A 25,881-nucleotide genomic window follows, 5' to 3' on the forward strand; every position below is an offset into this window, starting at 1 on the left:
TTGAGATGGCTCCTATTCCGCTACCGTAGTCTCCCGCGGCAGCGTGTAAGCCATGCTATGGGTCCAAGCCGGCGCTGGAGGGCGCTGGACCTACTCAGCATGGCAGCATCATACGTCCGCATAACAATGAGTGACCTCCCAAGATGGCGTAATTCAGACTGTGTGGGTTTTGTGTGTTTTTTTTAAAACACAACAGACCTGTCGCCTGAACAATATGGAAATCGAATCTGGGGAAGATGTCGGCAATCGGAATCCCCTTAGCCTGTTTGAGCTAAGTGGGGCGGTAGTCAGCTCCGTCATGGGACATGTTGAAAAAGAAGTTTGGGGTAAGATGGAGGAGGGGCTCAGGCGTCTTTCTCTCCACGTTATGACCCACAGCCAAAGAGATCTGTGCTATGAAATGGAGAATCTCTTGCCCAGTTGAAGGGATCATTAAGGGTGTTGAGGTGCCTCTTTTAATGGTTTTTTAAAGAGTTTCGTTAGTATGCAGAGTAATAGGCAATACATAGAGATGCTCCAACCACAGCCGGGCAGGAAAATCCTGTGGAAATTAGTGCTTTACGGATCACTTTTATTAGGGTGCAATCCTTCAAGTACTTACAAGGGAGTAAATCCTGCTGGATACAATGGGGAAGGATTCCTGAGTAAATTAGGAGGCATGCACTGACAGTATGTCAGTTGTCACTACTCCTACACTGTCCCATGGGATGGAAATTAGATAGAATTTACTGAATTAGGTAGAATTTAGACTGGAAATCTAAAGTCATGTTTAGAAATGTGATTATAGTATAGTGAGGTACTTCCAGGTGCAGACCTAGCACCAAGAGACAAAATGCATTGGATAAATCTTTCCCTTAAGGCCTTTTCCTGATTAAAAACAACATAAGAAGCATTGGAAAGAATGAGTGGCTTATATAAGAGAAATATACATTTCTGTAAATGATACGCAGTAATAGTGTAATGAAAGTGTCACCCGGAAATAAAGGTGAAATTATAATTTACTAATATGCATTCTAACAGACTGTAAGACTTCAGTTCACATGGTAGAGGAGGAGGTCCTGAAACAGTTTTTAAACTAAATGTGGTTTGGTGGTTGCCTGCAATATATGTGTATGTATAACTCTCTCTCTGGAATAGGAATAGAATACCTTCTCTCTGGAGTTTCAGTCCTGGAGTATAAGCATTATCTAAATATGCTTGTACCAATTCACTTAAACCATTTCTTTCTTTGTCACTAAAATACATTTTATATTGGTTTCTTCCCACCAAAGCACTTCCAGGTCCAATACTCCAGGGTATCTTGCCTCTGCTGAACATTTACTATCTGGAAAGAATTGAAGAGACTGCTGTGAAAAAAGGTCAGTTACAGTTATTTCATACAGGGAGAAGGGTGAGGAGGAAGGCCAAATGGTAAATAATAGGTGTTCTATCCTGAGAAATATAGTTTCCCCTTTCATGCATGGCAGAATTATTTTATTGATTTGCAAACATTCATACATATTATATTTCTCCATTTCCCTAACATATCCAAAGTTGGGTAAATATGTTTCTTGTTCTTGATAAGATGGAAGTTTATTATCTTAAGATCTTTTGCACTTCTACTTAGAAATCTGTAATAGATTTCAGTAAGGGCTATTCCCAAGGAGGTGTGTATAGGACTGTAGCTTGATTCACTATGTTACTGAATTCAGGTTTGCATCAGCCAAATGCCAACTAGATCAGGGGTGCATGCTCACTTTTTGTAAAAGTTACAATAAATGCAAAATCATTTAATTAGAACCTTTGAGCACAAGCAATACTTTAAGAATCGGTATGGTATAATGAGTAATTGCTTTCCTATAATCAAAACCATATTCAAATATTTGGCTGCAGGAACTCCATGGGCTGGTCACTTAAGTCTTACATTTAAATCAGCCTAAAACATTTACTCTGAGCTCATTTCGTGGAAGATACATTACAAATATATGATTGTTCTAGCTTGCTTTCGCCAATCATTGCAAGGGATAATAGGTTAATCTATGGGGATGGGAATCTGGTGACCTCTAGATATTTCAGGATTCAGCTCTGAGTAGCCTCTGGCTGGGAACTGTGCCTGTGCCTTCAAGTCATTACTGACTCCTGGCAATTGCCTAGACAAGCCCATGCAGTTTTCATGGCAAGATTATCAGAAGTGGTTTGCCACTGCCTTCTTCCTAGGGCTGAGGGAAAGTGACTGGCCCAAAGTCATCCAGCCAGCTTTGTGCCTAAGGCAGGACTAGAATTCACGGTCTCCTGATTTCTAGGCTAGTGCCTTAAGGGAGATATTAAGCCAAAACATCTGAAAGGCATCAGTTTGCCTATCCTTCTCTTGTGTTTTCTGTGGAATGATAAAAATAGGAGTTCAACACATCTGAATGGCATCCAGTTAGAGAAGTTTGGCCTAACATGTGATACTGCAATATTAAATATCGAAAGATACAGTAAAATAAGATCAAAATGTGAAAATTTAGAGCTTAAATTTTGAAGCAATATTTTGACAGACTATATGACTTCCTACTTTAAGATAGATGCTTTGAACATCTATAGGTGTTTTTTAAAAATATATATATCTGTATGTGTATGTATATATATAATATTTTTCCATTACAGTTTTAGGCATGTCTGGTCTATTGAGAAGTAAAGCCTTTTGAGGTCAGTGGGATTTACTCTCAGATAAGTACATATAGGTGCAGTCTTCGTATCTTTCAAAACACATATATCAATAGTTGTACAGCTGTTTTTTAAAACTAATGACAGTTTACTTTAAACACACTATATATTTCTGCAGGACTCTCAACTGAACCAATATGGTGCAGGCTGTGGTTTGACATAATGAAAACAAGACCTTCTAGATTAGAGGTGGGTTAAAGATATAAAGTGCAAAACTGACATAGCAAATGGGGTTATGCTCTTACCTTCATAGTTAACTTTATATTCTTCTGTTGTTTGTTGTGATATTTTAGATCAGTTTCATTGGTTGCTTTTATTCTATTTATAAGAAAAACAGCATTGGATGGTTATTTTTACTGCTATATTTGTTTCCAATTCTAATCAATGTCTATTCCCTTTTGTTCCCTAAGAATCTCTTGTTCAGTTACTTTCTATAGCCATTTTTATTAAATTTTGCACCTCAGTCCTTCAGTGTTTTTCGAATAGTGCTACGCTTAACTTCCTTTTCTGTATATTGCCACAGAAAGAATAATTTCCAAACATTTGTTGACCAACAGCTGTCCCAATTAACCAGACAACAGTAGGAAAACAACCAGTATTTTATTTTGAAATCGCAAAACAATAAACCACCCAGAATCACTCCGCAGTGAGATGTGCGGTGACAAATTTGAAATATAAATAAATAAGCATTCAATCAAATGAGGTGCCTCACCAGCAAACAGGCTGAGTGAAGGACCCCTAACACAAAGTAACCTAAACTCTTTTGTTAAAGAATATGCAAATATAACTGCATCATGGTTTCTATGGTGAAATCAGGCTATCTCCAGAAGTAACATTTTTACTATTGACCTTTAGGTTTCAAGGCTCCCCTAACTGTCATGAACTCACTGTATATATATATAGAGAGAGAGAGAGAGAGAGAGAGAGAGAGCCTGACGCCATTTTTAAATTCTCTAACAATATATACTGTTATCACCTAGAGCTTTAGATTCACTCCTGAGATCCCACATAGCAGCATATAAATTAACCAATTTTCTTCCTCAAAGACACAAATTCTGCAGTGGAATACAGCTGACCTTTGAAAGACAGGGGCTAAGAAAGAAATAGTAAGAAAACAAGATTTGATGACAAGATTTGCTTGGAATTTCAAAGTTGTTTAATAGCTTCTAATTGTGAGTTCCATATATATCAATGGCATATAAATTTAATAAATATTATTATTATTATTATTATTATTATTATTATTATTATTTCATGGTAAAGTCACAGTCATATTCTCATGGGCTGTTGAAATTTTCTAGAAAGTTTACTAGAAACTTATATTTTAGACACTAATTTTGAAGTCAGTGGCTCTTGTTCCTTTTTTGCCTGTCAAAAAGATTTTGCCTGCTAGTGAGTTTTGCACACCAATCAATTACCTCTGCTTGTTTCAGCTGTCTCACCCTTTTCCCCCACTAAATGGGTGAGGGCTAGGGTTAAGGTCATCAATCAATGGTTGACAGTTACCTCCGCAAATTTAGGTACCCACGCCATAACTGCAACAAGAATATTGCATCAATTGATTATGTCTATGGTAGGCAAAACCTTTTTGGACATGAGATTTTAACACTAGTAGCGAGCAAAAAAGGAACAAGAGCCAAGTCAGTACGTCTGAACGAAATTCTAAACTAAAAGAGGTCACTATCTTTTTTTAGTTTTTCCTCCATCGTACTAGTGAACTTTTCCAGTTCTATTCACATTTGTATTTAACAACTTCTTTTCCTTACACACCCTGGTAGACTCTCCCTCTATCAGATACTCTGAACCACAGCCCCAAATTTGACAGATACCTTCTCAGAACTCTGCATCCGTCTGACACTGACTTTGAAACTTCTTCCACCAAGTCTTTCATACAGTGTCTGTTTTCCTAACTAACTGCTCTGGCCCTAACATTCCACAGGGTTTTCTTCAGCTGGATATTCTTCAGGGGCAATGACATCATACCTACTTGATTTATTTATACATACTATACTATACTATACTATACTATACTATACTATACTATACTGCCACCCAAATGACATCATATCTACTTTATTATACATACATACAAACAATCTATAAGGCCACCCAGCTCCTATTGTTCTCCAAGGGCAATGATATCATATCTACATCCATCTAACTATCATCTATCTGTCTGTCTGTCTGTCAATCTATAAGGCCGCTATCTCCTACTGTTCTCCAAGGGCAATGACATCATATCTACATCTGTCTGTCTGTCTGTCTGTCTGTCTGTCTGTCTGTCTGTCTGTCTGTCTGTCAATCTATAAGGCCACCCATCTCCTAAAAGTGACTCTGGATGGCATACAAAGATTAAAAACAACCACCACCATTTAACAACAACCAAAACGTCCAAGACCACAATCACAACCCAACTCAGCAGAGCCTGCCTAGCCATGTGACTCAAACATTAAAGTCAGATCTTTAACGTTGTAATAAGGGAAAAAGGCACCCTCGGGATCAAACCAGCCCCTTCTCTGAGGTCCTTCAGTTCTGAGGTATCCCATGCCTATGGGTGAAAATTAGGTCTCCTTGCTGCCACCACACCTTCTCTATAAACCTTTTTCTCCCTTCCACACCAGCCCTCTGGGGAACCAGGAGAGGATTAAAAGGGAAATCCTTGCCCCACCCTGGATCTGGCTAAATGCTGAAGGGAAAACCAACAAAAACTTTGGGAGTCTGTAGCTCAGCCAAGCTGAGGCAAGTGATAGAAGGCAACTGGTCAATTCCAGGATTTAAGCAAAAATCAACTTTATTAAAGCTATCAAATGAAAATAAAGTTCCACATACCCAAGACACAGTTTAAAAAAAAAAAAAAACCAACACAATTCTAACTATAGCTAAACAGAGCTAGTTTGGTGTAGTGGTTCAGGTGCTGGCCTAGAAACCAGGAAACTGTAAGTTCTAGGCCTGCTTCAGGCATGAAAGCCAACTGGGAGATTTTGGGCCAGTCACTCTCTCAGCTCAACCCACCTCACAAGGTTGTTGTTGTGGGGAAAATTAGGTGGCACTATTAGGTATGTTCACTGCCTTGAGTTATATATAAAAAAGGTGGGATAAAAATCTAATTTTATTCATATATATACACACACACAATAAAAATCTAATAATAATAAATTTCAACCTTCCCTGAGGTCACCGCCTCATCCAAGACTCCAGCCAGCACCCTCACAAAAGCCACCAAATTCTTCCCACCTCAAACCTGACAGAACTCCCTTCTTTTCCTCTATTGGCTGTGACGGGTCAGGTGACTCCTTTGGGCACATAAGGCTGGCTTGTTCTTTAAAGGGCGGGTTGCTCCCCACTCCAAATGGCTTATGAAAAGCTAACAGGTCGAGGCCATCTTAATCTTCTTGTGCACTCTCTGAAGTTATAACAGACTGCTAGGCAAAACAGCCTTAAACAATTTACATAAAAAGTGTAATTTCTGAATAGGCATCACTCATTTTTTTTCCCAAATAAGGTTTTATCAACATCTACAAGATTATCTACAGCCAGCTGTCCCTTGAGAACATAAAATAATCTGCAGCAGTTAAAATCGATTTTAAAAAATAAAGATGAGCAGAACAATATTCATTTAAAATCAGCATGGAATTCTGTGTTCTTCATAGCAGTTTAAAAACTACCTAAGAAAAGAAACTAGGCACACCTCTCCTGAAAGGGCATTTTAAAAGGATGGGGTAACCAACCTAGCTAGCCAAACTGTCAGAATGTAGTAGTGGACTCTTAGCATAGCTTCTACTGCTGATTCCGTCGATTTATGTAATCCTAAGAGAACCTTTAAATTTTAATTTGAAAAAGTAATCAATTGTTCAGGTCTAAACCCAGAAATACACCGATACAAATATGAAGTATTTTTTCTAGAGTATACCTAGATAACATCAGCTTGCATTTATTTCCGTACGATTACAGAATATCAAGTGTTGGAGGAAGAAGTTCCTTGAAACTTTCTTCTCAAATGTGCTGCGTGGGATCTTGGATGTGTCTTCACACCAGCGCTTGAGCGATCCTTATTTTTTGCCCCTGCTATATACTTCACGGCATATAACTGAGCTTACTATTTATAACGTGCTTGAGGGTGTCTCAGAACTGATGGCCGAACACAATCAGTGTGTCCTTGAAAACTTGGCTGTCTCACTTAGAACTCTGACATTCCGTCACCTCCTTTCCTCCAGTCTGTCCACTAGACGTCAATTGAGTTTATTTCTTCATCGCCTAATTCATCATGGAGCAGTGAGCTACCTATCTATGAACTCATGGCCTGATCCTGACCCAGCACTTCTAGCTGTCATTCTGAAAATGAGTGCTGGGATTTGGAATCCTGGTAAGACATTGACGAATGTAGAAGAACTTTGCCATCTGTGTAGAGAGAAATTGACTGTCCAGAGCCAAAAGCTGGATAAAGAATGTAGGCCTCCTTTGTGTTCAGACCAACTGTTTCCTAAAGCAGCAACTGGCCAATTTAGTGATAATGAGCTGAGGAATGTGAAAATCTTGCCCAGTGTGCCTCAAGAATTTTTTCCAGGCATTGAAAATGCTGTAGAGCTATCCAGAACCAGCAGTAAGAGCTTTAGTGAGCCACTGGACTGCCAGTTGGGTAACAGTTCCTACCAAAGTCGGATGCCACACAATGGTAGCTCAAAAAGTTTCACTGCTGAAGTAGCATCTGTTAGCTTTTCCCCAGGAAAACCATCTCAAGGCAGCCTTGCTTTAGGAAAATCTCCGAAGAGGCGCAAAGCTGTAGTAACAAAGAAGCACAGCATCGATCAGAAAACTAGCAAAGTCACCACTGAGATGGAAGACCTTTATGACTTTGTCTTCACAATTGCAAAGGAAGAGGAGGAGATGGCATTCTATCACAAAATAAGGAATGTTGACAAGGGAGAACATTTTGCTAATGAATCCTCTCTCCCAGCAGAGGCTTCCAGTGTGACTGGTATGGTTTGCTCTGAAGGAACCCGACCTATTGGGATCACTTCTCTGAAAACAATTAGCCATTTCCGAAGTGTATCCACACTGGAAGTGTTCTCTATCCCACTGACCAGGAATACGTGCCAGATGCTTGGTAACCTGCTGAGCTCTTGGGTATCTTTAGAAAAGCTTATTCTTACTTTGAATGGTAAGTGATAAACTAAATGTTTGCCTGCAAAAATTTTAGCCCTTTGTTAGAATCTTCACAGGAAGAAGTGAATGAACTGCAGCCCCTGGAAGTCATTGGAGGTCAATTGCTATCCATCCTGTTCAGCCAGAATGATTTAATTTTTAATTTTTGACATCTGGATGGCCACAACTTCCTTACCTGTGCTTTGCAATATTCAAATATATTATGAAAAACGTTTGCTTTTAGAAAAGGAAGCATTTCATTAGAATGTAGGACTAGTCCTATTGAACAGGCCGAGGACTTTTAGTCCAGCATTTTGTTTTTCATAGTGGCAAACTAGATGCCTCTGAGGTAGTTGCAGGCAGGTTGGTGGACATATACCCTGTCCTGCCATTGTTCTCCTGCAACTGTTGTTTGGAATCACGCTGCCACCAACCGAGAAATAATAATTCTGTTAGCACAGAAAGTTCCGATAGGCCTCTATCAAGTTACCAATTTCAGACTTTGCTAATTTGCACTTGAGATTTGAACTGGTAAAACAAGCAGCAGTTATATAACGGACAGACTATTCAACTTTTGGTCTGACTATATGCAGTAAAAGCATTTTTTAATTTTAAAAAATAAAGCCCAAATTCAGTCTTCAAATACTCTCTCAGATTCAGAGGTAGCCTTCTGTGCTGAAGGCAGACCTAAAATACCTGTTGTGCATAAACAAAAAAATCTTAATGTAGATTTAAAAAACAAGTTTTTCAGCTGCAATCTCATGTATCCTTACCATTTTAGAATATGTTTATCCAAGCCTCCTTTGTTAATCCAGATCTAAATACCAGGTGTATTCATTTTGAATTGTAGAAATCCCATAAAAGCCACACGTATTATGGCTCAGGAGAGCCAGTTTGGTGTAATGGTTAAGGCACCAGGCTAGAAACCAGGAGGCTGTGAGTTCTAGCCCTGCCTTAGGCTCAAAGCCAGCTGCATGACCTTGGGCCAGTCACTCTCTCTTAGCCCTAGGAAGGAGGCAATGGCAAACCACACTCAAAAAACCTTGGCAAGAAAACTGCAGGGACTTGTGCAGACACCAGGAGTCAACACTGACTCAAAGGCACCAAAAAAAAAAAAAAAAAGATGATGGCTTGGAGAAATTCAAGCAAATTTGACAAAGTTTTAAGGGTATGTAGTGTTGTACCGGTTGACAAAAATTGCAACCTTATATATACAATTATTAACTTGCAACTAGTATTTGATTACTGGAAAACCTCTAATTCTAATTCTGAGCTCTTAACATATAGTGCAGTCTGGAAGACTAGAGCAGGTTTGACATTTTGAATATCAAAGCCTATTCTGGAAATATCTAAATAATATCATACATTTATTTGAAACCAAATAATAATTTTGTTGTGCACGCATATTTTCAATGTCTCTTTTTGCCTTTTAAAATTGTGCTTCAGGCCTAGGCCCTGGTATCTTCAGCATCCTCTCTGGGCTCCGAATTCTTTCTCAACGCAGTGATTACTGCCTCCGTGTGGTACGCATCAGTGATATGTTTGCTCACGTTCCATGCATGAATCTTGTCCATTCTTTTTTGAGTGCTGTACCATTGCTTCGGGTGCTCTTGGTCAGCTTTGATCTCAAAACTGCAGCAGAGTGGAATAGGCTGGAAGAAGACATGGGCTCATCATCCTTAGTAGAAAAAATTCCAGGTACAGCACAGATCTTCAGCTCCTACCTAATCTACAATAGTTCTTTTTGCATGTGAGAATAATTAAGTTATATTTATTGGTTGCTATATTTCAAAGAGTTCTTTGATTCTGGTTTGCTATCCTACTAAAAGCCTTTTCTTGAGAAAATGGGTGGGGCCAAAGCTCACCAGCAGAGCACAGGCTTGTGTGCAAAAGATTTCAAATTCAGTCTCATATTCAATAGTTATATATCTGTGTGTGTAGGCGTATATGTGTATACACACATACACACATGCCACACTCACCAAGGTCACTCCCATTTCAGAAATGGTCACAGAATGAAGCAGAGATTAAAGTGATTTGATCACAAATCAGCAACTACCTAATTCATTTTGGCATGTAAGATTATTATGTAACAAGAATATTTTTATTCTGTGGAGAAAAATGGAAATGCTCTGAAGTTTCTTGTTATAGATAATGGCTATATTTCAGGAAAAATATTTGAATTTGGTATACATATGTGGAAAGTTGGAGCGAGCTCCCTTTGCCCCCGACACTGTTCAGGCCATACAGTATTTCATACTAATCTGTAAGATTGGAAGTGGGCTATTATGAGTGCTTCCTTCTCTGACGCAAATGCCTTAACTCAATTCTTCCTGATCAATTATGCTATAATTTGCTATGAACTGGCAAATTATTGACTGAGGAATTCTTCCAGACCAGTATCACAAACTAAGTTGGTCTTGGTTTGCCATTTTTGTTCAAACCATATTTGCCAGCTTTAGCCAGTGAATAGTTTTCTTCTACTATATTCACCTTTCTCACCCAGAAACTTATCTGGAGCATCTCGAGATCAGATTTCCCAGGGAACCTCTTCAAACAAGCCTTCTGGTACCTGTACTGAAAGCTTCAGGGTCTCTCCAGAGTCTTTCTCTAGACAGTGTTGCAATTCCTTGTCCTCAAGAGGTTTGGCTTCTCCTGCAAGCCCTCAAAGGTATGGTGGAAGTTATTTGCTTGCAGTAAACTAAAAAATAACTACTGTAGTAATTTCACTAGGGATATTAACATCTTAAGCACTTTGTCAGCAGTGTGAACCATGGGCAGAATTAAGCTGTAAAAGATACTTGATAAAGATTTTGAAATCTGCTTGTTACACATTACCAAACAGGAAAGTTTTAATCAGTGGAAAGTTTCAAGACATGTCATAGATTCTTGTTTATCTTGGTAGAACATAACCCAAACCTGAAGAAACTAAATTTTCATGATGTCAACCTTTCTGGCCATTCAAAAGAAGTCCTCTTTCTTCTACAAAACCCAATTCTTCAAGGTATATTATTTTTTCTATTCTAATTTTATAAGTAGCCACTGTTGCATGTAATCAAAAATACGTGTGGAGATCTATTAGCTTTAGATCTCCTGGTTTAGATTACTGGTGCACCCTAAGTAATAAATTTGGCTAAGGGGCTGAATTTGCTCATCTTAGAGAAGATCCCCCAACAATATTGGAGGAATGAAAAATGAGCAGGAATTGATGAGGGCCTAATGCCCCTTCCCCAACTCTGTCTGCAGGAGTGTCAACCCCTCCTGCACTATAGCTGACTCCCTCACAGAAAAAAAGGGATGTGTGGCAAACAGCAGCCTCCCAGCTTCATTTGTGCCTCATCATAAATCCAGCTGTCCTGTGTCATGTGCTACTGGCCTATAAAGTTGAGTCAATGGTCTAAGGGTTATTTTTGTTGGACAGCCATTATCTATTATTGCCCTTTCCAACTTTTGCCCATTTTACATTCAATTAAACTGACTTCACTTACTGAACCAAAGAATGAAGAAACACCTACATTAATTTTAGGTTTTGGTTTTCCCACAGAGATCAATTTTTCATTTTGTCGGCTGTTTGAAAACTGTACAACTGAGCTTTTGACTGAAATGATTACTACCATGAAGAAGAACTCATCGCTAACAACTCTCAAACTCCCTGGAAATAGGCTGGGTATGTAGTGGGAAATGTAGCAATTCTCTTGGAGTGCTTTCTTCCCTTTGTGGGGAGTGAGCCCAGGCTATTGGCACCCTTGGCTCAGATTTAGTTTTGACTGTTGACAAAATAAATTCCTGCCTGTGGTCATGCAGGTGAGAACCTAGTGAAGATTGTATGTATCTGTCAGTCTCCTTCTTGCTTGCCTTTTCAAGAATCCAGCCTATTCTGTATTTCCTACTACTGGCTAAATTTTTCAGTGTTCATAGATTCTACCTTTGTCAAATTTATTGCCAATTTCAGAATGGCCCATAACAAAATTAGAACGATTAAATTTAGAAAGGGATGCTCATGTCTGGAATTACAACTTTTGTGCTTGTAGCAAAATGAAGTAAGGACTGTCAATTATTATCTGCCTTAAAAAGGAAACAAAATTCTCAGGTAATCATATAAAAGCAATAAGCAAATAGCTATCTAGGGTAGTAGTTTTATCTTTGATATGGTGGGTGTCTGCTTGCTGGAGGTTTGGGATTCTTGTTTTAGTTTTGTTTTAAATATGGGGAAAGCATTTCAGAGGGCTTCTGGCTGGATATTAAATGCTGAATTGTGAAATACAACTAAGTACTATTCAAAAGATAGAATAAGCAGCTCTTCATGATGGTTTTGCAGCCTAAAAGGTGTGATACACAAAAAAGGAGAAAATGGAATGGGGAAGAAGTAAATAAGGACTGTTAGATATCAATGAGGATTGTATAAAGACCACCTAATCCATTTTAACGCTTCAGAAATAGCCTAGCCCACCCATAATTATTGTGAAGTTGAACTGTTCTGATTCCTCAATTCTGGAGCATGATTCAGAAAAAGTGTACTTCATTCTCACTGGGAGGAATCTCCCTGTAGTATTATTTTTTTAAAATGTATCTCATTCGGGAATGTATTGCTTCTGGAGCCCAGGCGCTGTGATGAATCAGGCCCATTTTTAAACCTCCTGGCTGATAGAAATTTAAAAGGAATTCTATGGCACAGTTTATTAATTTAAAATATTGCTAAACCACCTATCATGCCATGGATCTTTAGGAAATGCATTGCATTAAAATTATGTACAATTTAAAATGCAATAATAAATCAATACAATTGATATATGAAAAACTATATATACCAGTGAAAAGTACTAGAGCAGTTCCATCATGAAATATCAAATGCTAAGGTAAAAATAAATGTTTTCAACATATGCCTAAACTGAAATAAAGTTGATGTATTTCCTTTTTGTCTTAGAGGAAAAGTTCGGTTGCAAAGTGCAATTTATAAATAATCTTCCTGGTTGATGCTAAATGAATGGCCCCATGATTAATGTTACAGTAGAAAATAAAACTGGACCTGCTTATTTTCTTTTTTAGTACAATTGTTGAAGCTATTTAATTCCTATAGCACAGTGTAGGAACAACTGTTTTCTAGAAATTCAGCCAATTACTTAAGTTTTTTTTTTTAATGACTTCTTAGTGAGATTTGTTCTTGGAAATTTATGTTAATTTACTCTGTACCTTTGGGGGAAAAAGAAAAACTTATAAATGGAAAGTAGATGCCAAAGAGAATTCTTTTCAGGCGGTCAGTTTCTACCATTTTTCATTTTCTTCTCCATTGGGGAATGTTTACTAAATTTTCATTGCTGGATCTGTGCTTATATAGTATGGAACGAACAAAACATTTCATCACAGAACATTCTAACCTAGAAACATCCCAGAAGACACTTGTTTCAAGGTTAACTTTTTCCATGAAAAGATACTTGGCACATTCCTATTATTTTGACTTTGTTCTGTCATATCCCCCTCATGCTTTGTTTTTAAATTGCATTTCCCCCTATTATTAGGGAATAACAGATTGATTGCACTGGCTGACATTTTTGCTGAAGATTCATCCTCTTCTATCAATCATCTGGATGTAAGGTATGTATGTAAACAGAAAAGTATCCTCATGGAGTCCTATTTCAAAAAAAGATAACAATGAAATCAGTCTGAGAAACAATGCTTTTTTCATTTAATACCTTTTTTCATTCAACAGTTAGTACTTTTCAGTACCTTTTTGCATTCCAAGGCTAGTGTCAGTTTGCAAGAAAAAGAAATCATACAGTCATTTGAATCTGTGAAGATAAATATTCCCTGATTTGTTTCCCTCCCAGTGTGTTGGTCTACCACTTCCAGAAAGTTCAGAATTAAGTCTAATTAATCTAGAAGACAGATCAGTGAAAGCTACCTTAAGTATTGTTGAGGTTTACTACAGAACTGACCCATCTTTGTCAGAAGAGATGGTAATTGGCAATATATAAATCTGATAAAGAATCCTTTAATAGGATGGTTATAGTTAATGCTCTACTTATATGGAGAACAGTTGAGCAAAATGTAAGATCATCTGAGCCACCCTTCCCCACAAAGGAATGATTTGTTGGTATATACATCTCATCCAATTTTACTTTAATAGTTTAAAAAAAAAAACACTGTTTTTTCCTGCCAGTTTTCTTCCTTAGGCTATCAGCCATATCAAGTGGCTTGTAACTAAAACAGCACTCTTTAACCTGGATGTCCTCCAGATATGTGGACTCCCAATTCCCAGCAGTGGCTATGCTGACTGAGGAATTCTGATAATTTAAGTCTCTACATCAGGACCTGAAGGATCCTCTGGAGTTATTTGCCATCCAAATAATGTATTTTTATCCTGTTGTTCTTTCCAACAATCTATACAAACAAACCTGTAAGGACAAGTTAACAGTTCTAATTTCTGACATGTCATGTGGAAAAAAATGTTTTGTGCTCCACAATATGAGTATACCAGTCAATTGCAAATGCATGTAAAAACGTTAAAATGTTTATGTATTTCACAGTTAAAGTATAGAATCCAGAAAGTATATAATACATCACATACATGCTTAAAAATTGTGACTTCAAGTCATTTTTGACTCCTAGCAACTGTCCCCTGCTGCCATTTCTTGGCAGCATTTCTCAGAAGTGCCTTGCCAGTTCTTTCTTCCTAGGGTTGAGAGAAGTGACTGCCCCAAGATCACCCAGTTGCCTTTGTGCTTAAGGCGAGACTAGAATTCATAGTCTCCTGGTTTCTAGCCTAGTGCTTTAATCGCACCACCAAACTGGCTCTACGCATACATGCTTACAGATTATAATGTAAACTCACTAGTCACTTCTGATAATTGCAATCAACATTTTGGAAGCATTTTTTTCATTTCTTTTAGAAATTATCAAATTATCTATTCTGAACTTAAACTTTAATATTAATTTAAAAATTGAATTTCTTATAAAGTTAATAGTGATCATGAATCTTGTGTGGCCCAAAACTCAATAGATATTAATTAAACCTTTCTTGGAGGAAGGAAGGAAATGAATTGAATCTTTTTTGGAGGGAGGTGCTCCTCCATGTGGAGGAGGTTCAGGAGCAGATCGACTAGAACTGCAAGGCTGGGAAAGGACTGTCTTCCTGTTGCTCCAAGCAAAAGGCACAATCTTGCTGCCTCGGCCGCAGCAGCAAGGGTTGCTTAGCATCACCACAGTACAGACTGAGCGGGAGCTCCTGTCAGTTCTGCTCAGTCCATGCCGCAGCAGCGCCAAGCAACTCTTGCTGCTGCAGCTAAGCCAAGGCAGTGAGCTTGTGCAGGAGTTCTCTTGAGTTGCAAGCCTAGAGTTTTATGTTGACTAAATTTATGATTTAAACTTAATTTTGTATGCATGCAGTTTTTTACCATGTGCACGGGTTTCATGAACAGTGTGGGTATGCACACACACGCACCTTACAGGGAATATAGGTTTTGACATCAAGCCTTAGACAGTGAACAAAAAGTCATGAACATGTTGTGCTGATGTCAGCAAATTCAAATCCTGTTTTGTTGTATAACTATAGAACGTAACCAACATATAGAAGGTAATATTTTTTATTCAGAAAAAAAAACGTATATTGTTAGACACTAACACTATATAACTACTATGATGAAATACCTCATGTACTGTCATAAACTGCAATTATGTAATATTATTTATTTCAATTCTAGCTCCAACTGTATTAAGCCTGATGGGCTTCTGGAATTTGCCAAAAAGCTAGAAAGTTACACAGCTGAATGCAGAGAACGTTTCAAGTCTACCAAACTGTGCCTCTATCAGAATTGGCTGGACCAAGATGCTGTAACTGCTCAAGAAGCCCTTTCAAGACTAAAAGCTATGTGCAGTGTAGTTAGTGATGCATGGGACTCATCACAGGCCTTTGCTGACTACATCAGTGTGATGTAACAAGCACTTTATGGACGAGTATCTTCTAATAAACCTGCTTACCACATTTACTGCAATTTGGGCACTATTTAAGCACCACTTCTAAACAGTACTCCCAGTATTGTTGTATTTGTATCCAGATTTCTCTGATCTCTGTGTTTAGCATGAAGGGTACAGTAAATGTTAGCAGAAGTGTCCCATTTCCAAAATAACTGTTATACAGTCAGTAAAATATGATGTTAGCTATTATGTGGAATCAAGATTTAACAACTCAACAGTGGAAAATGTATTCACTTAAAACTGAAACCTCCCTTGTGCTCTAAAGATGAAAATAACTAGATCAGCTTAAACTATTCTCACAAATGTAGCACACACAGTTTATTGAATTTAAATGCCTTCTGTATTTTAACAAGAGTCTACATTATAATACTGCTTTCTGAAGTATGTTTTCTACTTATGCAGGCCTCGTTGAAATAAAAAGTATTATAATCATAATCTTATGATTTGAATTAACTGCATATTATTGTAAAAACAATTTGGGTTGAGAAACCTGAATATCCTTTTTTAATCAGTATCCTAGAAAATAGCATTTCATGCATCTCCTCATAAAGATTTTTAATTTTTCAACATAAGTAATTCAGAGGGCCCATTCTAACATCAGAAATAAACCCAATCCTTTGGGATTCTTTTCTTGGCCATTAGTCTTCCTATACAAACAAGGTTTCACAAACATTTATCATTCTTCATCAATGTATGAAAATAGTTAAATAAAGCCAATGTTTTCCTGCCTTTGTAAAATGAAGACCTTCTTAGTCTAGCATAAGCTACTATTATGTTAGAGCAAAAACCATTTTATACACACACATACACCTTTTGTTGCTTTCATCTCACATAAATACTGACATATGAAATACAGTTATTGCTCCTTGTGGTATATACCCAGCTGGGACAGTACTCCATCTTTCTCTTTATTTTACTTATTAATTTGTTGTAAAAACACATCACAATTTTTAATTTTATAATTGAAGATGATTCTGATCTAAAAATTTCTCCTGTAACAGATTTAAAACCAGATGATGCAATATTAATCCACTCCAACAAATACATTTTAAAAAGACTGTCAGAATTCTATGTGATAGTGATTCATCTTTCAACTTATTATCTGAAAGTGACATTTATTAACAAGAATGGTTTGTGGTTAAATATAATAATTCAGCCATCTGACTTCATGATACCTATGTAGACTATGTGGCATTCTAGAGCTGAAAGATTACTTCCAACTTTAGTATAGGTGCTACCAGAATATTCTATACACATTTAGCAGATTGACAGTAAAAGCCCAAACATACATTTTCAGAAAAAGTTTATAAAACCAGTATTTGGTTGCTTGTAACCAAATATTTCAGCAAAGTATTTGTAAAGATAGCCTATAAATACAGATGAGATGAAGAAAACATCTAATCCTAATGTTGCTGATGTAGACGTATCAAATACTTGCTTTTTTTTAAGAATGACTTAAATTCCAGAAATTTGATCCAATGGTTATGGTATCCCTCGTTGCTCCTCATGAGATTGATGATAGAAGGTGAAAGTGACTGCACCATCCCAGGCAGTCTTGAGGACAGTGTCCTTGAGGCCACGTTTTTCAGCACAGTGATGCCACTGAGATAAATCAGAAGTGCAGTCAGATCCCTCTGGAGGAGGCCTGACTTGATGGCCATTCACACAGCGACGACATTTGATCCTGTAATAAAAAGTGCATTTGTAGTCACAAGAGTTAGAAGCCTGGACTTCATGCTATGGTGTCTGAGCTACAGGGCTTGGTGTTTGGCAGATTTCCCATGCTAGGAATAATATAAACTAGGATAATTTATTTGATTTATATGGCTGCCCATCTCATAGCAATGACTCTAGGTGATCTGAATATAGAATAATCCTCTATTTTAGAAGCCAACATTGGAAAGAAATGCATCTATGACACCAACAAAAAAAAATCACAATTAGTGAAATTTAATTAGTGAATCAAATTAACTAATTTATAATTATAATCAATTACGTAAACTAGTAGACTTATAAAACACTGTTTTAAGATAGTTCAGAGTATACTAAAATTATCTATTCTTTCAATTGGTACAGCTGATTGATACACCAGTATTGTCCCAACCCATTTCCTCTTGACATTCATGTGGACTTAATATTTCCCAGGCCTAGTCCATCTGAGATGTACATTACAAAACTCAAGATAACAAATTTCAAATATTGGGTTCTACAAATGTGGGCCTCTATATAAATGCTAATTGCAACACTGATTTCCAGGCTGTCAAAAACCTGCTCTATCACTAATGTTCAGATTCAACATCTGCATACAGCTTACCTTATTCTGCTTTTTGTTTTTGGTTTTTTTTCAAGAACAGTACCAACACTTCCATCTATGTCCCCAAATCTCTGCCTAGACAATTAAGCTGTCTAAACCCTTCTGAGACCTACTTGTCATGGGTATCACTTGTGGTGGTCTCATTGAGTGTGAATAGTTCTTTCAGCTCCCCCAGAGAGAAATGTCTTTCCACATCCTGTTCTTCATCTACTACACAGCTACTAAGCGCCTTCTTGTGCGTCTGCCGCTGGAAGATCTTTTCTTCAATTGTCCCTGTCTACAAAATAAAAATAGGTCTGGTGATAAGTTTTTGCGAGACCTGTTTAACTCTTAAAATCACTACATGTTCTTTAGTCAGAACTGATTTTAACAATCTAGTTAGCTTCAGCAGAAGCTGTCAGTCAAAGTTGTCATTAGCAATTCTCATCTTTTGTCTTTCCAAGTACTAATGCAACAAAGCCTTGGTCAACTCATAAGGGACAGGAAGTTCTACAATTACTGTATTTAAATCTTGTCTTTGTCTGCCTAGAGATCAAATCTTTAGCACTTGAAGAAAAATAGCTTCTAAGTACAGTCCTGCTTGTTAACCAGAGGTAGGCTGCTAAAATAATTTCAGGCCAAGATGAGTTATTCTGTTAGATGCATAATTCAATATGGTAACCTACAAGTTTGGACTACGCATGCAAAGAATTCTGAAAGTTGCAATCCCAACCCCAATTTGGGGAAGGCTGATGCAACTGTATCTAAATAAGGTCTTGGCATAAGGATGGATGGATGGATGGATGGATGGATGGATGGATGGATGGATGGATGGATGGATATTATTATTATTATTATTATTATTATTATTATTATAAACACATTTCTAAAAAAAATCAGACTCCTAGATGAAAAGCAGAGATGAGGTCATGTTTCTAGTAAACTGAAGGATAAGCTGTCACTTTCCTTTCTCAAGCTACTAGTCTGAAGCACTAACAATTTCCTTCTGTATAAGTAAAGTGTTCTATTTGTCAGGGATTCAAGAACACTTATATAGTTCACCTATGATATCTTCTTTTGGACATGACCATGTCATGACCTAAGCACTCTAACACAATAATAGGACACCTGCTACAAAGTTGTTTCTTCCCTGCAAAAGATTCAAGGCTTCATTTTGTATATTCTAAGATATGAATGTCAACAGTGAATTATATAGGTCAATCTTACTGAAAGTAATCGATAGATATAGCAGGTTTTCTTTTGGCCATCTCTCCACACTCGGGCCATAGCTTGTTCATCATTGGCTGGATTCCAGTCAGGATCAAACATCACAAGTCTGTTTGCTCCAATCAGATTTAAGCCACAGCCCCCAGCTTTGCTACTCAGCATGAAAATGAATTCAGGACTCTATGAAACAAGAAAAAACAAATTAAGTATTAAGCATAGGTGATAATTAAATACATTATTTCTACAAAAGCAAACTTCAAAGTTAATTGCCCTATTTTGATCTTGGAGCAAGGTAAGTAATACAGAAGTTCCACAGTTAAAGCAATAGGCTGGATGAAATGCCACTTCTTCTCAATCTAAAACAGGGATGCAAACATGGAGGCCCAGGAGCCATATATGCCCCCACCCTGCATCCATTTTCTGGTCCTCATAGCTCATCCCCAAATAAGCAACCTTCAACATTTAGGGCTGTTTTGTGTCTTTGTGAGTTTGAGGGCATTAAGGGACAAAATGAATGCTTCAGACCTTGCAGATTGATTCATTGATTCATTGATTCATTGATTCATTCATTGATTCATTCATTCATTCATTCATTCATGCAATGTATATGACCACTTGACTCGTGAACTGTGACTCTGGGCAGCTAATACAGAATTAAAAACACAAAATACAATAAACAATGGTCCAAAATAAAGGTGGAATATAAATCTAGTAAATAAGTAAATAAATGCCACAAAAGCACAATATAATACTACCAAAGCCAAACCACAATTATGTCCACATTCCCCAAAGTATTACAAGATGGCTAATGCAATGTCCTAGCCCAACACTCAACAGGTATTTAGAGCCTTATGGAAAGCCAAAAGGTCCGCACCACCCACATTTCAATGGTTATGCTGTTCCAAAAGGCAAGTACCATGACAAAGAAAGCATGCCTCCTGGGCATTGTTTCACAGAAGGGATCTGAAACATGCCCACTCTGTTGGATCTTGTGAGATGGACAGAAACAATTGGAGATGGACAGTCCCACAAGTAATCCAGCCACAAAAGGCTTTATAGGTAGTAACGAGAACCTTGAATTGCACCTGGGAGCCTACTGGGAGCCAATGCAGCTCACAAAATAGTGTTGTTACATGGGTGTAATGTAGTGTAATGTGGTGTAATGATAAACATGCTAGATTATGACTCAGTCACTTCTAAAAGACCTTCATAGCCAGAGTCCAGCTCAAACCAGATCCAAGTGATTTCATCCAATAGGTTTCTTGAACAGTATTCATTGTGGCCCTGCAGATGTTCTTCCAGCCCCTCCCTATCCAGAAGGGACTGAGTCACCATGAACAGGGCTGTTAGCCAGCTATGCATGGATATGATAAAACTGGAAAACAATTATGTTTTGCCTCTCTTATCACCATGAGGTAATCCTTAAGAAAGGCTCTTACCCATGCTCAATCAGATTCACTCTTTGTTTTCTGCCAGCAGTGCTCTAGGCATCTCTTCTGCTTCACCTCCACGATTCCTCTGAAAATCAGGGGACTCTCCAGGATCCACAAGCAGAGAAAGTCCACACAATCTTAATCTGATCCAAGGCCATTGCCATCACCTCATTCCAAGTAGCAATTAAGGCCTCAGCCAAACCATGCATCAGAGCCTCAGGAACCCCAGGTTCCCTCTGAAACCCAACAAGCACCTGGGTAGACTGATCAAATAGGTCCTTCCTCCCTGTGGTGGGGAGTGGCTGCAGAGAACTCCAAGGCCAACTACAACAAGGAACTGATAACATCCCCCAACTTCAGATCATATGGCCCCAAGATAAAAAGGAGGTCTATTGTGTGACTACCACTATGAGTCAGGCCCTCAATGATCTGCATCAGGTCTATGGCTGCCATGAAGTCCTGAGCCATCTCTGACCCCACATCCAAGGAAGGCAGATTAAAGTCTCTTAGAAATATTTGTCTGGGGAACAAGCCTGACAATCCAGCCATAGCATCAAGCAGGTTGTTTAGTAAAGTCACTACACTGCAGGGAGGCCAGTACAATAGCAACAATCCCATCTAATTCCTAAAGTCCAACTTTATCAACAGGATCTCTGTTATTACAGTTTTGACTGTAATAACTAAAGCAAACCGTTTCATGCAAGGTTTATGAATGATTTTTACAAAGCACATTGAAATAAACCTCCTCTTAACATAATACTGTTTTGTACCCACATTCCTGTGCCAAACTGAAGAACAGCACTTTCAGCTAAAACTGTCATTAACTGAAAATCTCCAGGATAGAACCTGAGATTAGAAACTTCACTTACAGAAAGATTGTTGAAACGCTCCACTATCTTTGCTCTCTTTTTAATGGACATGGTACCATCCAGACGGACATACAAATACCTGATACAAAAACAGAACATGAAGCTTAATACAAATATCTTTTAAGTAATAATGACTTTATCCCCTGTATAAGGAAAAAGATTGTCTATCTATGCAGGATAATTTTGCAGAACTCCCCTTCATTTCATTCGCCCATATATAAATAAGCCTCAGTCATTATACCTCCTACTTCTGCAGAGTTTCTCAAAAAGGTCAAGTGTCTGTGTGTAATTGGATACCAGGACTACTTTATCATTACTGGTGCTCCTAGTAACTGCCAGAATGTAGTCCAAAACCAGCATCTTTCCTGGAAGGAAACAAAATGAGTATATATATATTTTCCATAGGGCTGAGAAATCATTTCCCTGTGCAAACCAGTACAGATTGATCTTACAGTGATATTTACCTGAGAGCTGAGGTTCTAAAGACTTAATACTGTAGCCAGATGGAAACAACTGTAGGGCCCCCACAAACCCTTCTTCCTCTTCTACACACTTTTCGTAAATCAAGGCAGGGTCTGCAGAAGAATTCAAGAGTCACTGCATAGAACTGGTAGCTGCCAAGCACCCCATTTAATGAGGCAGAATACTGCAATTAGCCTTAGAACAATGGAAAACCCCCATGCAATTCTATGCCTTCTCTCAACAGACATAGTCAGTGCTACAACTAACAATGGGTAGGTTAACATACACTACTAAACAAAAACCATACAAAAGTGGTTTACCTCTCTTTGAGGTACTGAGGTTGAACCAGTAATTTTTTATTTATCTAGATTCAGTGCTGTGACCAGTTCCACACTGCCCAACAGTACAGGGATGACCAGTTATATATCCATGATAGCCTTCCTGACCTCTAGTTCTTTGATTTCTGCTATAACTCCAAACTATCCAGACCTCATTACAAAATAAGAAGCATATTTGACTCAGATTTTAATGCACAAGCAGATTATGCAACATATGAAGGCTGGTGAAGTAATGATGACATCAGACACAAAATTACCCATAATGCAGATTAATTTCCAAATAGAAAGTTAGGCTTCATAAAATGGCAGCTAGAATGTTATAGGTTACTAGAGCTGCAGAACAGCACGTTTCTTACTATCGCTAATATTTTAAATTCATTAATTGCATTTTTATTGTTTTATACTCTATATATTTAATTTTAGACCCAAAATAATTATATCAAGGTTAAACAGGTTTCAGTAGTAGAGAATATATACAGCTCAGAGTTGAAGTGTTGAGTTCTTGGTGTTCGCTGAGCATAGTTCTTTTCTTGCAGATGTTTCATTACCAGACTTGGTATCATCATCAGTGTAAGAGAGAGTGGGATATGCTGGCTGTTTATATATAGTAACTTGCCCTACCAAACTTGATGGGAGTCTGGCTTCTTCCTTGATGGTTATCTGATTAGGATATTGCTTCTTCCCTGACTGTTTATCTGGTGCTGTTTCCTGCTTCTGTGGGTACTAGGGAAGAGTCACTTTTTGTGAGATGGGCGGTACCTAAATTTGAAATATAAATAAATACATAAATATAAAATAAATATGCCCTGGGCTGTTTGTTTCCTTCCTTGATTTTTGGTTGTATCTTTTAAGGGGCATGTAGATGAGGTTTATATCTATGTGTCTGCTGATTTGTCTGAATGCCAAACTTCCAGAAATTCCCTAACATTTTTGGATTTGATTTACTCTAAAATGTTAAGAGTTTCCCAGTTGAAATTGGGGTTGAATTTGTCTATCTGTTGAAAGATTAAAGAATTTTCATTATGTCTTCTGACAGCCAGATGATGTTCACGGATGCATTCTGCCTGTCTGTCTTACATAGTGACTATTGTATTGTATGTTGTAGATGACTCCTGTTTTTTCTTCTTTGGTTACTGGGTCTTTAGGTTTTCTTAAGATGTTCTGAAGGGATTTTGTTGGTCTGCAGGAAAACCACCTCAGAAAATACCAAGAACCCAATAAAATGGTTTCAAGAATATAATTTAAGTGGAAATTTAAGTACCCAAAGTCACATACATAAGAAGAAAATCAGAGACCTAGAATTATGATACTTGAACATTTTAGAGACAAGAAATATAGTTTGGCACAATTGTTGTGCATAGCCATTGCTCTGAAGAATGTGTCTTAGCACTAAAGATACTGTATTAATACACACATTCTTGCTCATTATGCAAGCACAAACTATTCAGTTTCATATTCTAAAGCCTTCAAGGATAAATATTTTTCTTGTTACTAATGTCCTACATATTCCAGGAATATGGGACATGAGATGGGAAGGGGACATGGTATGAATAAATATACACTTAATTGTCAGGATTACTCACGATTACAGAGCTTCTTCAGAGATGTGATTGAAGAGAGAGAAGAAACACTCATCTTCCCCTCTTTCAGATCTTCTGCAGGCTTTGCTTGCATCAGAAAGTATTTGTATAGCTCTGCTTGAAGGGGCGTCAACCTGAAGTGGAGAACAAAAGAAAACTACTGATGTTATGACCACTGAACACTAGACCATTCTAGAAGCCATTCGTATCATATAATGTCATATCTATGATAAAACAATTTAGACTCAAGGGAAATATGATGCATGATTAATTCAGCTCTTCTGAGCCTATCAGCTTTTTTTTGCTACCCAAATCTAAATACTAAAAGTATTTGCTACCCAAATACTAAAAAGTCAGTAGGGGACAAAGAGGAGCTTAGCTCTTAATTGACTTTGATAGGATATCAGATAATTTCATAAGCCTTCAAGAAACGTATCTGCGCAGTTCTAGAGTCTAAATGAAATTAATGAAGTGAAATGAATTCTATTTTTAACACAAATATTCTCAAAATTGCACTCATTTTGAATATCTCGTGAGCATTCTCATACAATGGCTTTTTTTTCTGGGCACATGGTACAGCTCTAAAGAAAAAATTAGGTTGCGACCCCCCACCATTTTTATTTTCTATGGGGCACCTATGGAGCTCAGAGCAACACTTTCAAACCAGCGGTGGTGGTAGGTGATACTTTGCAGCATATCAGTTTCCTGCTTAACTGGCTTCCTGAATTAATCTTATTAAAAAATCACGTGAAGCAGAAAGGCCTGTGGATATCAAGGGTGCTTATGCAAGCACGCCACTGGGGACCCTAAGGGAAGTTGGATTAAGACTTTGAGAAAACACACTGAAGTCAGTGATACCAGTTAGTCAAATGAAATGGCTCTCATTGGTTTCAACAGAATCACGTTAAGCATGAACAAGTCCAGACCAAACCCTGTATAACTCATTTGTCTCACTGTTCATAAAGTTACCGTATTCCCATCCCATCATTCATGACCATCTCTGAGTAAATGTAGAGAATTTTCAGTCTCTAAACCGAGAGAGAGACCTCCCTCCCACATCACATTTTTATATACTAAGTTATTTTTTGAGCCTTACTTCAACAATATTTGTATTTCAGAACTCAAGAAATGCAACAGGAGCTACACTGGTTGCTAGTTGGCTTTTGGATGCAATTCAAGATGCTGGTTATTACCTATAAAGCCCTATATGACATACAGCCTAGCTACCTGGAAGGATGGCTATTTCTGCAGTGTCAGCCCATCCTGTTTGCTCCAACCAGTTGGCTTGCTTTGAGTCCCATCAGTTAAACAATGCCATCTAGTGGGACCCAGAAAGCAGGCCTTCTCTGTCACCTGCCCTTTGTAATAGCATCTTCCCAAAGATCCATACGGCCTCCATCTTGCTCACCTCAAGCAGTTTCCAAAAACCTGGTTCTCTCTCCAGGTCTCTGATTAGAATGCTTGGACAGGTCTTCTTTTTGTTGGAGGTGATGTTGGGATATGATATGTTTTGTGGTTTCTCTCATACACCATTTGTGTTTTTTATAACATCATGTATTGTTTTATGTATAATGTATTGCCGTTTAATCTTATGAAGCCTGCCAGAGTCATTTTGGGGTTGGGTGGCCTAGACATTTGATAGGTGAATAAATAACATATTCATCTGCTTAAATTGTGGAAAGCTTACTTGCTGAACTTGCTGTTTCATCCACGTGTGTCCCTGCTAATTCCTTAAGCCAGATTCCTTTATGATAATGTGTGCATAGGCATGTCTGTGTTATTGTAAATATATACACACATGGCAATGGCCAGCAGGATTGAGATACCATTGGCAGGGAACAACAGCAACAACAACAACAACCAGCTGGGGCTGCTGCT

General features: G+C 37.9%; 2 protein-coding genes across 6 annotated transcripts in view; one reads left to right on the top strand and one right to left on the bottom strand.

Annotated features, from left to right (window-relative positions):
* The first annotated feature begins 68 nt into the window (after nt 1-68).
* Nucleotides 69-16,236, top strand: LRRC41 (leucine rich repeat containing 41). Of its 3 annotated transcripts, XM_025167890.2 has the most exons (11): nt 275-326; nt 1,272-1,358; nt 2,629-2,670; nt 2,807-2,877; nt 6,640-7,846; nt 9,277-9,528; nt 10,337-10,501; nt 10,736-10,834; nt 11,375-11,497; nt 13,347-13,422; nt 15,528-16,236. In XM_025167890.2, the coding sequence occupies exons 4-11, from the start codon at nt 2,851-2,853 to the stop codon at nt 15,760-15,762; spliced, it is 2,184 nt and encodes a 727-aa protein (XP_025023658.1). In that variant the 5' UTR covers nt 275-326; nt 1,272-1,358; nt 2,629-2,670; nt 2,807-2,850; the 3' UTR covers nt 15,763-16,236. The 3 variants fall into 3 exon arrangements, with proteins under 3 accessions (XP_007430212.1, XP_007430213.1, XP_025023658.1); XM_007430150.4 differs by lacking the exon at nt 2,629-2,670 and having other exon boundaries at nt 69-326; XM_007430151.4 differs by lacking the exons at nt 2,629-2,670; nt 9,277-9,528 and having other exon boundaries at nt 69-326.
* Nucleotides 16,157-25,881, bottom strand: part of RAD54L (RAD54 like) — a 64,218-nt gene continuing 54,493 nt past the window's right edge. For all 3 annotated transcript variants that reach the window (XM_088154423.1, XM_088154422.1, XM_015888412.3), the window contains 7 exons: nt 24,007-24,137; nt 22,088-22,198; nt 21,865-21,988; nt 21,624-21,702; nt 19,322-19,501; nt 18,229-18,392; nt 16,157-17,485 (listed from right to left, as the gene is read on the bottom strand). In XM_088154423.1, coding sequence (XP_088010549.1) covers nt 17,284-17,485; nt 18,229-18,392; nt 19,322-19,501; nt 21,624-21,702; nt 21,865-21,988; nt 22,088-22,198; nt 24,007-24,137 — 991 coding nt within the window. In that variant the 3' untranslated portion in view covers nt 16,157-17,283. The remainder of the gene's footprint in view (nt 17,486-18,228; nt 18,393-19,321; nt 19,502-21,623; nt 21,703-21,864; nt 21,989-22,087; nt 22,199-24,006; nt 24,138-25,881) is intronic.

This window comes from Python bivittatus, unplaced genomic scaffold (genome assembly GCF_059951505.1).
Source record: "Python bivittatus isolate LINGU-HERP-01145 unplaced genomic scaffold, Pbiv_v1 ctg000700_np1212, whole genome shotgun sequence".
Classification (NCBI taxonomy): Eukaryota; Metazoa; Chordata; class Lepidosauria; order Squamata; family Pythonidae; genus Python; species Python bivittatus.

What these genes read in the sequence shown, in the direction of transcription:
- LRRC41 (XM_007430150.4), top strand. Translation starts at nt 215, where the DNA reads ATGGAAATCGAATCTGGGGAAGATGTCGGCAATCGGAATCCCCTTAGC. An exon ending in AGAGACTGCTGTGAAAAAAG is followed by an intron (nt 1,359 to 2,806) that starts GTCAGTTACAGT and finishes ATATTTCTGCAG; the next exon opens with GACTCTCAACTGAACCAATA. An exon ending in CAAGACCTTCTAGATTAGAG is followed by an intron (nt 2,878 to 6,639) that starts GTGGGTTAAAGA and finishes GTACGATTACAG; the next exon opens with AATATCAAGTGTTGGAGGAA.